Here is a 17,393-nt window from a genome sequence, read left to right on the forward strand (position 1 = left end):
TTGATCTTCAACAAAATCGCTGATAACTGTACAGTGCTTCACATTGTAAGAGTCTGAACACATACAGAACCGCAACTGTAATCTCAGCAAGCAACATGTTAGTGTTTTTCGCTGTGGTCTTATCGTTGTCACTTACGTCCGCATTTGCGGACCGAGTGCCGCGCAGTTGTGGCGCTTGTGAACCCAGTCTGTGCGACGCTCTCCCAGAGGTGGGCTGCAAGTCTGGCACGATTTTCGACTCCTGCGGTTGTTGTTCACTTTGCGCGGCTGGAGAGGGGGAGCCATGCAGGGGGCGCGGAACCACAGCCAAGCGTTGCGCCTCTGGACTGGAGTGCGTTAAGAGCGACAAGAAGACAAAGCTCGGAGTTTGCGCCTGCAAGACCAAATACGAAGTGTGTGGCTCCGATGGAGTGACCTATAAAACTGGCTGCGACTTGAAAGTTGCCAGCCTGAAAGCGGTGAGCGAGGAGAAGCCTGAAATAAAAGTCCTGAATAAAGGAAAATGCGCAACAGGTGAGAATGGGGGACACTTATATTATAGTGGAAATTGAATTCTGTCTATTTGAAATCACTCATATTTTGTGTATTGCACTAAAATAATTCAGATCTCGCTCAAATACATTTTAGCCTGATAGCCAATAGTTCACCAAGGTGCCTAAAATATTACATTTTGGTGTGATGGTTCACTTTCATATTGACTCATGTTTCTCCTTTCTCAGTAATTTAGTTATAATAAACAACGTTAAGATTTCTTGTGGAGTCTAATTAACCATTAACTTACTGTAAATTATGGTAATGTATTAATCACTGCTGGTATCTCATCTATTGTCAATGTTTGCCTTGCATGAACTGATTCTAAGTTATATTGATTTGACTATTGTCCAATGCACCATCAACTTACATTGTTATTGGACATCACTGCCACAATGCACTGATTTGTCTTGGGACCCATGCAGAGACATGAGTGCTCTCTAGTTACTGGATAGAAGAACTGGCTGAGAAATATGGAAAATCTGTGGCACTGTCCACGGGGTGTGGACAAGGTCTACCTCTATAACCCTTGCGAAAACCAGAGTTAACTAAAGACAGCCACGGAATAAGCTTATCCGTTGTCTCCACTATGGGGTGGCACCCTCCACGGCCCTGAACAGACATGTCTGAAATTCCACCCTCCAAGGGAGGGATTTTACATTTTGTAAAGGAGAATGGCCGTCAATCAAACAGCAGCGCCTCGCCTACATACACACAGACAGGCGCTGTTGGTTTATAACAAAGCCCGTTGGCTTCAGTGTTTAGTTCAGTGAACCTTTACATGATTAATTAGAACTGCGTGCTGGTTTTGGATTAGGCAGGCGAAAGGGTTCGGGACGTGAAGAAGAAAAAAATCGTCATACCACACGCGAAAAGCCCCAGACTAATTTGCCCATATCCAACAGGGCAAGGTCAGAGAGCAACTTTCGCTGCGCCCTTAAGGCTCGCAGAGAGGTCAAAGATAGCACTACGTTAGGTTCAAGTTCAAGGCCACCATTCCTCTCTCCACTCCATGTTGTTCTTGTTTTCTCAGGGTCTATTAGCTAGACCTATTTCAGGGGAGGATTTTGTTGACCATACTTAAACTGGTAACAGTAAATTACCCCCGGAACTCAAAATAACAGGGGCTTCTACCTCCAATATATGAGACAGTGCTTATTTATTATAGTCGTGATCATATCCGTTCCTTGGGTTGGAGTATTGAGAAGACAACCCTATTCAATCTTCCATAGGCATGTGGCATCATTAATATTATCCTAAGGAGGCTTTCACTTTGCAACCCCTGTCATTCAAAGCCTAGTCTTCACAACTAACATAAGATTTCAGTAAAGTTAGACTTCTGTCCAGACTTGTGCCCCGCCCCACATGCAAAGTATTGTGTGTCAGAAGTGTGAAAATATGTACAGTTGAAGTCGAAGTTTACATACACTTTTATGTTGGAGTCATTAAAACTTGTTTTTCAACCACTCCACAAATGTCTTGTTTACAAACTATAGTTTTGGCAAGTCGGTTAGGACATCTACTTTGTGCATGACACAAGTAATTTTTCCAACAATTGTTTACATACAGATTATTTCACTGTATCACAATTCCAGTGGGTCAGAAGTTTAAATACACTAAGTTGACTGTGCTTTTAAACAGCTTGGAAAATTTCTGAAAATGTCATGGCTTTAGAAGCTTCCTATAGGCTAATTGACGTCAATTGGAGGTGTACCTGTGGATGTATTTCAAGGCCTACCTTCAAACTCAGCACGTCTTTGCTTGACATCATGGGAAAATCTAAAGAAATCACTCTGAAAAAGTCTGGTTCGTCTTTGGGAGCAATTTGCAAACACCTGAAGGTACCAGGTTCACCGGTACAAATTATAGTACGCAAGTATAAACACCACGGGACCACGTAGCCGTCATACCGCTCAGGAAGGAGACAAGTTATGTCTCCTAGAGATGAACATACTTTTGTGCGAAAAGTGCAAATCAATCCCAGAACAACAGCAAAGGACCTTGTGAAGATGCTGGAGGAAACAGGTACAAAAGTATCTATATCCATAGTAAAACAAGTCCTATATTGACATAAACTGAAAGGCCTCTCAGCAAGGAAGAAACCACTGCTCCAAAGCCGCCATAAAAAAGCCAGACTACGGTTTGCAACTGCACATGGGGACAAAGATCGTACTTTCTGGAGAAGTTATTGGAGTGGCCGTCACAAAGCCCTGACCTCCATCCCATGGAACATGTGTGGGCAGAACTGAAAAAGTGTGTGCGAGCAAGGAGTCCTACAAACCTGACTCAGTTACACCAGCTCTGTCAGGAGGAATGGGCCAAAATTCACCAAACTTATTGTGGGAAGCTTGTGGAAGGCTATCTGAAACATTTGACCCAAGTTAAACCATTTCAAAGGCAATGCTACCAAATTCTAATTGAGTGCATGTAACATTCTGACCCACTGGGAATGTGATGAAAGAAATAAAAGCTGAAATAAATAATGATCTCTACTATTATTCTGACATTTCACATTCTTAAAATAAAGTGATGATCCTAACTGACATAAAACCGAGAATTTTTACTAGGATTATATGTCAGGAATTGTGAAAAACTGAGTTTAAATGTATTTGGCTAAGGTGTATGTAAACTTCCGACTTCAACTGTAAGTAAATGCACACATTTTCTTGATCCATAAAAACAGAAAGTTATTTTTGAGCCAAGCACATTACTAGAAGTTTTGTTTATCAGATTAAATCATATCTGTGAATTTGTGCAAATCCGCGTAAAACCTGTCCCAATGTTTGAAAGGCAATGACAGTTAATGTTCAGTGTTCGTATTGAGAAACCAAACAGAGTTACTTTTTAACTTATTCTGACTGGCATGAGAACTAAAGGGAGAAAGTATGCTTAATATTTCACAATTCCTCACTAACAGAATTCATTCTAAACTCATATGGTCCATGTTACTTCAACTCCTTCACTTACTGTACTAACCTAAAAAATAAAAATGGCACATTCATTAATTTTTGAATGGCTAAATGGACTGGAGATGCTATCTGTTAATTTATATAATACATTTATCACATATCAATCAGTACATCTCTCTGTTAGGATATTGCTGCTTTGACAATTTCCGACCTGTACCAGCTAGTCCCAGTGGAATTACAGCAGAGCTATCTCTGATTCCGCCCAAGTTAAAAGATAAGCATTACAGGTTGATTTGAAGGAGATGATAAATCCACTCAATCGTCTCACTTTTTTCTTCTCCTCCACAGCACCTGTCATTGTGACGGCCCCTGGTGAGGTCTACAATGTCACAGGCTCCCAGGTGTACCTGAGCTGCGAGGCCATTGGAATCCCCACCCCCGTGATCACCTGGAAGAAGGTACCAGAAGGTTCAATTATGAGGTCTCTAGGACTTTTGAATCCACACTTTTCTCAAGTGTGGTACAATTCTTCTTCTTTTTTAATCGCTCCATGCTTTGGGAAAAGTCTTTCCATATGGGTATATTTTGTTTTAGAAACACTCCCATATGTAGTTTCGTATGATGGTTCAAAGAACTGTACATACGGTCGTTAATGTCTTTTCCTATGTCAAGTTATTCATACGTCCCCTTCCACTGATTGTTGATTTGGGCTCTGCATTTGAGGACACAATGGACGAAAGAGATGTGAAAATAGAGGATATGAAGCATGCTATTGTTAACTACACACACTGACACAATAGCACAGGACATGAGAGGTTTGAGGGGAAATCCTTAAATATTATCTGATCTTTACAGTCAAGGCTTTACTCATATCCGCGGTCAGCGGCTAACATTCTTTACATTCTTCATGAAAACAAGTAAAGAAGCATGAAATTCCCATTGGTTTCACAGACTAAAAATACTAAAGTTAATGAGGATAATTCAGAATGAGGTTGAGAAAATATGTAAGGTAAGGGAGGGGAGAGAAACAGGGCCATGGAAAGCCAGGATGCAAGAAGTCAATGTGGAGAACACAACTCATCATTCCTGGACAGACAAGGAAGTTAACCCACTGTTTGCTTACTCTCAAAATAGAGCAAGAGAACACTCTATATAGGATTTAATATGAAAACGGATATTTAATCAAGATGGGACAAAACAAGTATCCCTGCACTGAGAGAGAGAGAGAGAGAGATTGCATTTATATAAGTTTTGATGTAGTAAGCATTGTTTTATTGAGTCGATTAGTCTCATGTTTCATAAACTGAAATAAAATATCCCGTACATGTCCCATATGCACAAAAAGCTTATTTCTCTCAAATGTTGTGCACAAATTTGTATACAGCCCTGTTAGCAAGCATTTCTCCTTTGCCAAGATACTCCATCCACCTGACAGGTGTGGCATATCAAGAAGCTGATTTAACAGCATGATCATTACACAGGTGCACCTTGTGCTGCGGACAATAAAAGGTCTCTCTAAAATGTGCAGTTTTGTCACACAACACAATGCCACAGATGTCTCAAGTTTGGAGGGAGCGTGCAATTGACATGCTGACTGCAGGAATGTCCACCAGAGCTGTTGCCAGAAAATGTTATGTTAATTTCTCTACCATAAGCCACCTCCAACGTCATTTTAGAGAATTCTGCAGTATGTCCAACTGGCCTCACAACTGCAGACAAGGGTAACCACGCCAGCCCAGGACCTCCATAATCTGGCTTCTTCACCTGCGGGATCTTCTGAGACCAGTCACCCGGACAGCTTATGAAACTGTGGATTTGCACAAAATGTCAGAAACCATCTCAGGGAAGCTCATCTGTGTGCTTGTGGTCCTCACCAAGGTCTTGACCTGACTACAGTTCGGCGTCGTAACCAACTTCAGTGGGCAAATGCTCACCTTCACTGGCCACTGGGATGCTGGAGAAGTGTGCTCTTCACGAACAATTCCCGGTTTCAAATGTACCGGGCAGATGGCATGTATGGCGTTGTGTGGGCGAGTGATTTGCTGATGTCAACATTGTGAACAGAGTGCCCCATGGTGACAGTGGGGTTATGGTATGGGCAGGCATAAGCTATGGACAAGGAACACAATTGCATTTTATCGATGGCAATTTGAATGCACAGGTATGACGTGACAAGATCCTGAGACCCATTGTCGTGCCATTCATCTGCCGCCATTACCTATAAATATAAAGGATATTTCATGCTGAAACCCTCATTAAAACACCAATGGTATTCACTAACTTGATAGTTTGTATTTAGGATCATGTTTTACAGCTGTCACTGTATTTTTAAATTTTTTAAAATCTTATTTCAGATATTTTACATGTGATTAGGCCACACCGAGGGCCAGAGATAATTACAGACACCTGTGATAATCTGAAGTATCCAAAAGGGCCACTAGATGTCTTGTGATAGATTACATAAAATCCTTGAAAGATACCAAAATTCTGGTAGTTTACTGGTAAACTTCGAAACGTTCAATTAATATACCCTCCCTTTGTAACTCTATATGTGTTACATCCATCTTTCCATTTCAATACTTTCTTTATGTCTCTCTGCTGTCTCTTTTTTATGTCCCACTGATTTCCCAGATGAGCCTTTATTTTCTTTGCTTGTAATCATGTGTTTTTATAGCTGTAGATGTCAGTGTCTGAGCTTAGGTCATATAAAGAGAATGTGATCGTCGATTACATGAAATAACATTTGCTTTAGCCAGTTGTCTCTTGTGCTGAAGCGTTGAATGTTTTCAGTCTCACAGCTGCACACACACACACAGCATGCTTTTAATGGGTTGATTCGATTAGTTAGTTATTAAGTTAATGGTTGTTTTCCCAGGTCACCAGCGGAAAACAGAGAATGGAGCTGCTTCCAGGAGACAGAGACAACCTGGCCATTCAGACCCGTGGAGGACCTGAGAAACATGAGGTCACCGGCTGGGTCTTGGTGAGTCCAACCAGCCCCCCCCCACACACACATTAACACACAGATACACACTACTTTTTGTCATGTTTGTATTTTATTTTGTAGGGGGTAGATCAGCTTTAACATTGCAGCTACATTGTGGTTTCTATCAAAGTAATTGTCTGCATCATTTCCAATCCCCCATATATACTGTGTGTGTATGTATATGTATATATATGTGTATATATATATATATATATATATATATATATATATATATATATATATATTTTTTTTTTTTTTTTTTTTTTTTTTTATGTAACCCTGACACCCCTCCCCTAATTGGAGTAAACTAATGGAAAACAATACTTAGGCCTCCACTGCCAGCCAGCTTATCCATACTAAATACATTTCACGGACAGTATATTTTACATTAGTCCCAGCCTTCAGCTACCCTCAACCCCTCTCATAGTTTCTACAGATTGTAAATTAAGGATAAACACCTTTGCTAAGAGTATTATTATATTGATGAATTGACTTTTCAAATCACCCAGCAGTGCTATTTCCAAGTAAATGTTGCAATCTTGCAGCCATTTCTGAACCTGCGACCAAAAACAAGCTACATATGGGCAGTCCCAAAACAAGTGATCTAATGATTCTCTTCGAAGCAAAATCTACAGAGCTGGGATGGTTGTATCCCCCATATATAACATTCTATTGGTTGCAAGAATTTTGTATAATAATTTAAATTGAAAAACTCTAGTTTATTCTGAATCCGGCGTCATTTTGTATATCAGTTCAAAAACCATGTGCCATACATCGAAAATATCATTCCAACTATTTTGCAACCTGTATGGCGCAGCAGTAAATGTTTTGGTCCTTAAATTGCAATGGTAACCTTTTTGGTCTTTAATAAAGGGCCAACAGACAAGTTCCTTACCTTCTCCCCTTTACCCTTGCCTCTCCCCTTTACCCTTGCCTCTCCCCTTTACCCTTGCCTCTCCCCTTTACCCTTGCCTCCTCCATTTTTACGGTAATGCTGCAATCAGTTGGTTGTCATTTTAGATAAAAAGGAAATGTCGGCTCTTTTTGTTAACTGCATGTGTCACATAACTCAACCAGTCATATTTATGATATAATTTACAAAGATCGTTGTGTTAAAAAAATAATCATCTGTATATTTTAGTTTAACCGTAATATTTGTTCTGACTTTCCTGGTGGATTAAACTGAAATTGCAACCAGCTGTCTATTGTTTGTTTTAAATATAGTGATATTTTGGAGATTATTTAATTTTCCTATTTAATTTTGTCTGGCTTGCGGTTCCAAATAAAGGGGAATATTTATTGCTCATATAATTAAAAAAAAACAAGTCTTTGGGTGTAGGCAGGGCCATAAGTATATAGGTAAACTGGGATATCACTAAATAATTAACTTCTTATGGCTGCAGGGGCAGTATTGAGTAGCTTGGATGAAAAGGTGCCCAGAGTAAACTGCCCCTATTGAATACACAGTGGAATATTGGTTATGTTGCACTTCCGTCTTTAGAAACTTGTTTGAGGATTCTACTGTGAAGTGGGGCCGATTGAGTCAGAGGTCTGCCAGCAGTCACGCGCTGGTCACGCGCATTTCACATGAGAGGTAGCTCACGCTCTTTTGCTTTTCTGAAGACAAAGGAATTCTCCGGTTGGAATTTTATTGAAGTTTTATGTTAAAAACATCCTAAAGATTGATTCCAGACATCGTTTGACATGTTTCTACGGACAGTAACGGAACTTTTTGACATTTCGTCTGCAACTGGTGAACGCGCTTCGTGACTTTGGATTTGTTTACCAAACACGCTAATAAAAGTAGCTATTTGGACATAAATGATGGACATTATCGAACAAATCAAAATTTAATGTGGAACTGGGATTCCTGGGAGTGCATTTTGATGAAGATCATCAAAGGTAAGTGAATATTTATAATGTTATTTCTGATTTCTTTTGACTCCAACATGGCGGATATATCTATTTGTTTCCTGAGCACCGTTCTCAGATTATTGCATGGTTTGCTTTTTCCATAAAGCTTTTTTGAAATCTGACACAGCGGTTGCATTAAGGAGAAGTTTATCTATATTTCCTTGTATTTTCATCAACATTTATAATGAGTATTTCTGTAAACTGATGTGGCTCTCTTCAATATCACTGGATGTTTTTGGAATTAGTGAACATAATGCGCCAATCTATACTGAGATTTTTTTATATAAATATTAGAGGTCGACCGATTAATTGGGGCCGATTTCAAGTTTTCATAACAATCTGAAATCTGTCATTTTGGACGCCGATTTTGCAGATTTTTTTTTTTTTTTTACACATTTATTTAATCTTTATTTAACTAGGCAAGTCAGTTAAGAACACATTCTTATTATCAATGACGGCCTAGGAACAGTGGGTTAACTGCCTTGTTCAGGGGCAGGATGACAGATTTTTACCTTGTCAGCTCAGGGATTCAATCTTGCAACCTTACAGTTAACTAGTCCAACGCTCTAACCACCCGCGTCACGAGCAGCCCGCCTGTTACACGAATGCAGTAAGAAGCCAAGATAAGTTGCTAGCTAGCATTAAACTTAATCAATCATAATCACTAGTTATAACTACACATGGTTGATGATATTACTAGTTTATCTAGTGTGTCCTGCATTGCATATAATTGACGCAGTGCGCATTCGCGAAAAAGGACTGTCGTTGCTCCAACGTGTACCTAACCATAAACACCAATGCCTTTCTTAAAATCAATACACAGACGTATATATTTTTAAACCTGCATATTTAGCTAAAAGAAATCCAGGTTAGCAGGCAATATGAACCAGGTGAAATTGTGTCACATCTCTTGCGTTCATTGCACGCAGAGTCAGGGTAAATGCAACAGTTTGGGCCACCTGGCTCATTGCGAACTAATTTGCCAGAATTGTACGTAATTATGACATAACTTTGAAGGTTGTGCAATGTAACAGGAATATTTCGACTGATGGATGCCAGCCATTAGATAAAATACGGAACGGTTCCGTATTTCACTGAAATAATAAACGTCTTGTTTTCGAGATGATAGTTTCCGGATTTGACCATATTAATGACCTAAGGCTCGTATTTCTGTGTGTTATTATATTGTAATTAAGTCTATGATTTGATAGAGCAGTCTGACTGAGCGATGGTAGGCACCAGCAGGCTCATAAGCATTCATTCAAACAGCACTTTCGTGCGTTTTGCCAGCAGCTCTGCTGTTTATGACTTCAAGCCTATCAACTCCTGAGATTAGGCTGGTGTAATGATGTGATGTGAAATGGCTAGCTAGTTAGCGGGGTGCGCGCTAATAGCGTTTCAAACGTCACTCGCTCTGAGACTTGGAGTAGTTGTTCCCCTTGCTCTGCATGGGTAATGCTGCTTCAAGGGTAGCTGTTGTCGTTGTGTTCCTGGTTCGAGCCCAGGTAGGAGCGAGGAGAGGTACGGAAGCTATACTGTTACACTGGCAATACTAAAGTGCCTATAATAACACCCAATAGTCAAAGGTATATGAAATACAAATGGTATAGAGAGAAATAGTCCCATAATTCCTATAATAACTACAACCTAAAACTTCTTACCTGGGAATATTGAAGAATCGTGTTAAAAGGAACCACCAGCTTTCATATGTTCTCATGTTCTGAGCATGGAACTTAAACGTTAACTTTCTTACATGGCACATATTGCACTTTTCCTTTCTTCTCCAACACTTTGTTTTTGCATTATTTAAACCAAATTGAACATGTTTCATTATTTATTTGAGGCTAAAATGATTTTATTGATGTATTATATTAAGTTAAAATAAGTGTTCATTCAGTATTGTTGTAATTGTCATTATTACAAATACATGTAAAAAATCGTCCAGTTAATCGGCAGTGGCTTTTTTTTGTCCTCCAATAATCGGTATCGGCATTGAAAAATCATAATCGGTCGACCTCTAATAAATATGCACTTTATCGAACAAAACATACATGTATTTTGTAACATGAAGTCCTATGAGTGTCATCTGATGAAGATCATCAAAGGTTAGTGATTAATTTTATCTCTATTTGTGCTTTTTGTGACTCCTGTCTTTGGCTGGAAAAATGGCTGAATTTTTCTGTGACTTGGTGGTGACTTAACATAATCGTTTGTGATGCTTTCGCTTTAAAACCTATTTGAAATCGGACACTTTGGTGGGGTTAACAACAAGATTACCTTTAAAATGGTATAAGATACGTGTATGTTTGAGGAATTGTAATTATGAGATTTCTGTTGTTTGAATTTGGCGCTCTGCACTTTCACTTGCTGTTGTCATATCAATACCATTAACGGGATTGCAGCCCTGAGAAGTTTTAATCAAGGTGAGCTTTCCAGAAATAGACTGTTCTAACTGTTCCTGGATGGTTGGGAGAAGTTGCTTTCGGAGGATGTGTTGATACCATTCTTTATTCATGGCTGTGTTCTTAGGCAAAATTGTGAGTGCGCCCACTACCTTGGCTGAGAAGCAACCCCACACATGAATGGTCTCAGGATGCTTTACTGTTGGCATGACACAGGACTGATGGTAGCGCTCACCTTGTCTTCTCCAGACAAGCTTTTTTCCAGATGCCCCAAACAATTGGAAAGGGGATTCATCAGAGAAAAGGACTTTACCCCAGTTCTCAACAGTCCAATCCCTGTACCTGATGTTTTTCCTGGAGAGAAGTGGCTTCTTTGCTGCCCTTTTTGACACCAGGCCATGGTCCAAAAGTCTTTGCCTCACTGTGCGTGCAGATGCACTCACACCTGCCTGCTGCCATTCCAGAGCAAGCTCTGTACCGGTGGTGCCCCGATCCCGCAGTTGAATCAACTTTAGGAGACGGTCCTGGTGCTTGCTGGACTTTCTTAGGCGCCCTGAAGCCTTCTTCACAACAATTGAACCGCTCTCCTTGAAGTTCTTGATGATCCGATAAAGGGCAGCAATATCCTTGCCTGTGAAGCCCTTTTTTTGTGCAAAGCAAAGATGACAGCACATGTTTCCTTGCAGGTAACCATGGTTTACAGAGGAAGAACAATGATTCCAAGCACCACCCTCCTTTTGAAGCTTCCAGTCTGTTATTCAAACTCAATCAGCATGACAGAGTGATCTCCAGCCTTGTCCTCGTCAACACTAACACCGGTGTTAACGAGAGAATCACTGACATGATGTCAGCTGGTCCTTTTGTGGCAGGGCTAAAATGCAGTGGAAATGTTTTTGAGGATTCAGTTCATTTGCATGGCAAAGAGGGACTTTGCAATTCATCTGATAACTCTTCATAACATTCTGGAGTATATGCAAATTGCCATCATACAAACTGAGGCAGCAGACTTTGTGAAAATTAATATTTGTGTCATTCTCAAAACTTTTGGCCACGACTGTAGTTCATTTAATCTGATTGCCATAAGGCCCTGTCCACAGAAAATACATTTGGATGATTTTCATAAAAATTTGGGTGTTTTATTTAACTCTTGTACACACACTTGTGGTGTTCCCGGTCAAAAATGACCAGCCATTAGAAATTAATGGGTGAGACTACAACTAGTGTATAAAATTGAGTTAAGCCACATGCCTATTCATCAGATGGACACACTTCCTCTCCCACAAACGCATGTGTGTTTGAGCACACACACACACACACACACACCTCACTCCCCTACTTGGCTTTCATGACAACACCCACGGGAACATTTCCCCAATATAATTGGGGAATATAACCACACCTGTTGGCATTCTCACAAACAATTGCAACATTGTTTCAATAATATATAGAACTTTCCTTGCAGCTCTGGTATATAAAGCTTTTTTGAGGCCTTGCTCACAATTCATTCTATGGCAGCACAATGACCATAATGATATACTGTATGTGAGGCTCTTAATCATGAGGAGGAGAGAGGCCAGGAAACTGACAGGGACGATGCATTAGAGGAGGAAGTGTCAGAAGTTGAAGACAACACAGAATATGATCCAGACCAAGAGACAACCGATGTGGAACCATCCAGTGATGAGGAAGAGGGCCCTACTGAGGTTGTTGTTACATTCCTGTCAAAAAATGGAATTTGTCCTTATCTTCATCCCCAACTGAGAGGAGAGGTCGGCTGTCGACTGAAAATGTTATCGGATACGAGATACACCAGGTTGATGACAATCCTGCCACTATTTAAACATTTGCAATGTTTTCAAAACAAATGTCCTTTTAAACTTTGGCACAAAGCAGTCTGTGATAAATAGCACAATATGTTTAATCTGAGTATTTGTTATAGTAAAAGTAATCCATACATTATGCTTTTTTTACTCAAAAATGTGTTGTAATGAGCTCAGGGCAATGAGGCCTACAGGTCATAAATAGCAAATAGAAGTTCAAAACGTGTAATGTCCACAAGAACTGAAGTTGATAAAAATATAATATATGGATTATTATGGATTTATAATCAGCTATAATGGGCCGGTAATTTTGGACCGGGAAAACATAATTAATTAACATGAAACGAACAAAACTGGAGGGTTAAAAGACAACAGGAAATGTCAGCGTACAGTGACACGTTTATTTTTAAGCCCTGGATTTCTAGCCCATTGATATTAGTGTTGGATCTGATTTTAATAGCTAACATTTCGATGGCCATAATAAATAGATTTGCCGCTAGTGGACAACCTTGTTTTACTCCTCTTGACAATTTTATACTTTTTGAGAAGTAGCATTATTTACCATTTTACACCTGGGGTTAGTAAACATAACTTTAAGCCATTGTATAAGAGATTCTCCAAAATTAAAATAGTCCAGGCATGTATATATACATTTCAGTCGTACTTTATCAAAGGCCTTTTCAAGTTCAGCTATGAATACCAGGCCTGGTTTCCCAGATTTTTCATAGTGTTCTATACTCTTTCTAGTATATGTCTTATATTATCGACAATGTATCATCCATGTAAAAAAAACCTGTCTGATTAGGATGAATAATATCTGACAAAATACAGTTTAAATTATATGCATTTTGCTAAGATTTTGGCATCACAACACTGCAGTGTAAGGGGTCTCCAGTTTTTTAGATGGACTGGATCTTTGTATTTACCACCTAGGTCCTGTTTCAGTAATAGTGAAATCAGACCTCGACTTGAAACACTGTTAGTACAAAGGATTTAAGCTATCATACAGACCTGTGGGTCGTCCCACAGAAACAAATCAGTCAAATACCTCAAGGCCCACACAGAGGTAGTAAAGGTAGAAATTAAGCATAGGATAGAAGAGTTATGTATTAGATACCTGACATTCTATTACTTTATTTATGAATAATATTACTTGAGGCACATTCCAAAGTTATCCATGAACTTGTTACCCAATGACTTGTTCTGTTCAGATCCTCTACATAACAGAGAGTTTAATACACATGCAACTCCTTCCTCCATGTCTGAGTAAATGAACAGAAAACATTGGTGGGCCCTGTTCAGTGGTTAGATCTATCTACCCATCCCTCCCTGTTTCTCTCGCAGTATTCTGCTCCCCTGCTGTCAAACATCACATTCATTCAATTTCTTCGTAGAATTTCTACTCATTGGCCATCTTCCATGATATGTTTGTACCTGTGAGAAGTATATAAAGACCTACACAGGTGGAAGCCAGCACTGGGCAGCAGTCAGACAGCCGTAAAACAATCCAGAACGCTTCTTTCCAATTGAAATGGCACCCTTGCTCTGTCGAAATGAGCCGAGCTTGGCTGGGAGGAAGAGTTGAGGCTGTGTTTGTGTTGCCTTGCGTGTTCTGATAAAATCAGATAAGGCGATAACCGCCGCCACCATGCTTTTCAGATCTCGCCGCTCACCAAGGAAGAGGCGGGCTCGTATGAGTGCCACGCTGTCAACGCCAAGGGAGAGGCCTCAGCGGTGGGCACCATTCATGTGGTGGAGTCCATCGATGACATCCCTGTCAAGAAAGGTACCCAGCACATCCTTTTCTATTTCACTGCTATTTCTACTCTGTTTCATGTTAAATCTATAGACCCACACAATATGGCAAAGGGGGATATTTACCACATACAAAGGGCAAATGTAGGTATTCAAAGGGCAAATCAAAGGGTGTGTATGTACAGTATGTGTGACTTGTTTGGAATTCAAGCCCGCTAGCCCGTGGTTCCCATTCTGTCCTGACATGTTTAGGAGTGCATACTTAGCTTGATCCACATCACCTGGCTGCTCTCTTGACAGGGCTTGATGGTTGCCTTCGACAAGGCAGCGCGTGTTACTGGGTGTGTAACTTTGTGCGAGCGTTGACAGATGCACTCACTGCACTGCCTATACATCTGCGCTCCAGGGGAAAGAACTTGGATGTTTAAGTGAGAACGGCATTCATATCAAAAGGAAAGCTCTACTTTTAGGTGTTTTTCCAACCCTGGTGATCTGTGATAATGGACACTATTCAAAACAAGGGACGCTCTCCGTCCTGCAAGATCTAAGCACTTCTTCATTACCAGTGATCTAAAAAACGAACCAGGGCTCGATATGGGATACAAATCTGATGGAAAGAGATCAAAGTATTCAGGTCTCCCCCAGATTCACATATAACACATAGGTCTCCCCTATCATTGGTCATAAATAGGACCAGTTAAGGACGATTACCCTAGAAATCCACTTACCCAATGTGTCATTGTGCTCTTGCCTGTGTGTCTCTCTTCCAGTGGCCAAGGATGATGAGCTGTAAGGCATCTCAGCACAGTAGAGCCTCGGTGGCGACTCCTGGCAGGATCAGGAGAGGGAGAAGCCCCTACCATCCCACCAGTAGACCTGTACAATGACTAAGAAAGAGGACCAACAGCCACCATTAGCATCCCAGAGATCCATCAGATTTATTTTTTGAGAACGTTGCCATTTGTTAAATACGTGTTAAATATTTTAGTCATTTAGCAGACACTCTTATCCAGAGCAACTTTCAGTGGTGAGCGCATATGTAAAAAAATAAAAAAATATAATTCATACCGGTCCCCCATCCGAATCAAACCCACAACCCTAGAATTACAAGCACCATGCTCTATCAACTGAGCCACACAGGACTTGTAACAAGTCAGTTTTCAGTGATATTCAGTACACTGATTTGTAGATAGTCATCCACAAGAGTCATCTAGGCCTCTCACACACATTTCATGTCACTGACATCACACACAAGTTAATTCATCAATAAGTACACAGTGTACAAAACATTAGGAACATCTTTCTAATGTTGAGTTGTATCCCTTTTTGCCCTAAGAACAGATTCAATTTGTTGGGTCATGACCTCTACGAGGTGTCAAAAGCCCACAAGGATGCTGGCCCACATTGACTCCAATGCTTCTCACAGTTGTGTCAAACTTGCTGGGTGTCGGACCATTCTTGATACACACGGGAAACTGTTGAGCGTGACAAACCCAGCGGCATTGCTGTTCTTGACGCACTCAAACTAGTGCGCTTGGCACCTACGACCCCACCCTGTTCAAAGGCACTGAAGTCTTTTGTCTTGCCCATTCACCTTCTGAATGGCACACTTACACAATCCATGTCTCAAGGCTTAAAAATCCTTCTTTAACCAGTCTCCTCCCCTTCATTAACACTGATTGACATGGATTTAACAAGTGATTTTTAATTACCTTTATTTAACTAGGCAAGTCAGTTAAGAACAACCTATTTTCAATGACGGCCTAGGAACAGTGGGTTAACTGCCTGTTCAGGGGCAGAACAACAGATTTGTACCTTGTCAGCTCGGGGATTTGAACTTGCAACCTTTCGGTTACTAGTCCAACTCTCTAACCACTAGGCTACCCTGCCTATAGCTCTCACCTGGTCAGTGTCATGGAACGAGCAGGTGTTCCTAATTTGTACACTGTGCATGCTTCACTCTTACTATTCCAGCTTTTTTTTTTATATAGTTTACTGTTTTTATGAATTATTCCATTTAATTCTAGCAAAAATAATACATTGCAAGACCATCACTAGTTGGCCAAGCAGGAACAGATTACCGAACGGGTGCGTGCCCCCTGACCTATTGTTTTTCTACTAGCATATGATAGCAAAATGTGTAGAATTGCTTGAAATTAGCTTTAAAAAGGCAACATTTTCTCTCAGCCTCATGGCAAAATGTGAATAATAGCATGAGACAAGCTATAAAACAGCAAAATAATCCCTTCCCCATGGCAAAAAGTGTATAATTGCAGGAACGTAGCTTTAAAACTGCAACATGTTCTGTTAGCTTCATGACAAAATGTGCAAGAAGTTGTTGAAATGCAGGAAGTTAACGGACTACCCCCAAAAAATGGAGGCCAGTTCCCGGGGGCCACAAATGCGATAGTTTGGCCCTGTGGGCAAAGCAGAAACAGACACCCAGGCATAAAACAATTACCCTTACTAAAATTGTCATGTGAAAAAAACACATGAATTTGAATAAATCTTACATTTGAAATGATATTTTTTTATTTCTAATGTACCAAGGTTATTTTTTGGACCCCCTGAAAAGTACACAAATCATTTTTTCCCTTGACATGATGCTTGACAAGCCATAAAGACATGCCTTTGCAAAAGCCATTGTGTGGAGTGAGTGATCAGGAATTAGAGGAAGGAAAACCAAACTCAGAACCCTCTTGCATTCATATAATCCCAGTACTCGCATACTACGGGTTTAGCTACCAATCCAAACAGTGGCAGATGTCTGGGGATGTACTGTAGGGCATATTGAGTAACCAACAAGTATGAAATGGTGTAGAAAAAGGAGGATTTATGATGGAATGTAGAGATCCACTTTCGGTGCTAAAAGTCTGCAACTCCAATGAAGAGGCCAGCGGACATTGCTTTTACCAAATGTTTCTAGTTTCCCCCAGACTTAAGCTGTATGTATGAATTTGCTGTATTCACGTTGGTGTATGGTTTACTAACACTAGATGTTATTACTGTGTGACAGGTGCTGTACATCACTAATAAATACAAAAATTGACTTGTGGTTATTTTTTGTGGTTATTTC

At 40.3% G+C, this 17,393-nt stretch overlaps 1 protein-coding gene across 1 annotated transcript; it reads left to right on the top strand.

Annotated features, from left to right (window-relative positions):
* The first annotated feature begins 23 nt into the window (after positions 1-23).
* Positions 24-17,366, top strand: igfbp7 (insulin-like growth factor binding protein 7). The gene is made up of 5 exons (XM_035744479.2): positions 24-513; positions 3,789-3,898; positions 6,316-6,423; positions 14,222-14,348; positions 15,088-17,366. Exons 1-5 carry the CDS (start codon positions 96-98, stop codon positions 15,108-15,110), a joined length of 786 nt encoding a protein of 261 aa, XP_035600372.1. The 5' UTR covers positions 24-95; the 3' UTR covers positions 15,111-17,366.
* The last annotated feature ends 27 nt before the right edge of the window (positions 17,367-17,393 follow it).

The sequence above is a fragment of the Oncorhynchus keta genome, chromosome 30, assembly GCF_023373465.1.
Source record: "Oncorhynchus keta strain PuntledgeMale-10-30-2019 chromosome 30, Oket_V2, whole genome shotgun sequence".
Classification (NCBI taxonomy): domain Eukaryota; kingdom Metazoa; phylum Chordata; class Actinopteri; order Salmoniformes; family Salmonidae; genus Oncorhynchus; species Oncorhynchus keta.

What these genes read in the sequence shown, in the direction of transcription:
- igfbp7 (XM_035744479.2), top strand. Translation starts at nt 96, where the DNA reads ATGTTAGTGTTTTTCGCTGTGGTCTTATCGTTGTCACTTACGTCCGCA. An exon ending in TAAAGGAAAATGCGCAACAG is followed by an intron (nt 514 to 3,788) that starts GTGAGAATGGGG and finishes TCTCCTCCACAG; the next exon opens with CACCTGTCATTGTGACGGCC. An exon ending in CCGTGATCACCTGGAAGAAG is followed by an intron (nt 3,899 to 6,315) that starts GTACCAGAAGGT and finishes TTGTTTTCCCAG; the next exon opens with GTCACCAGCGGAAAACAGAG.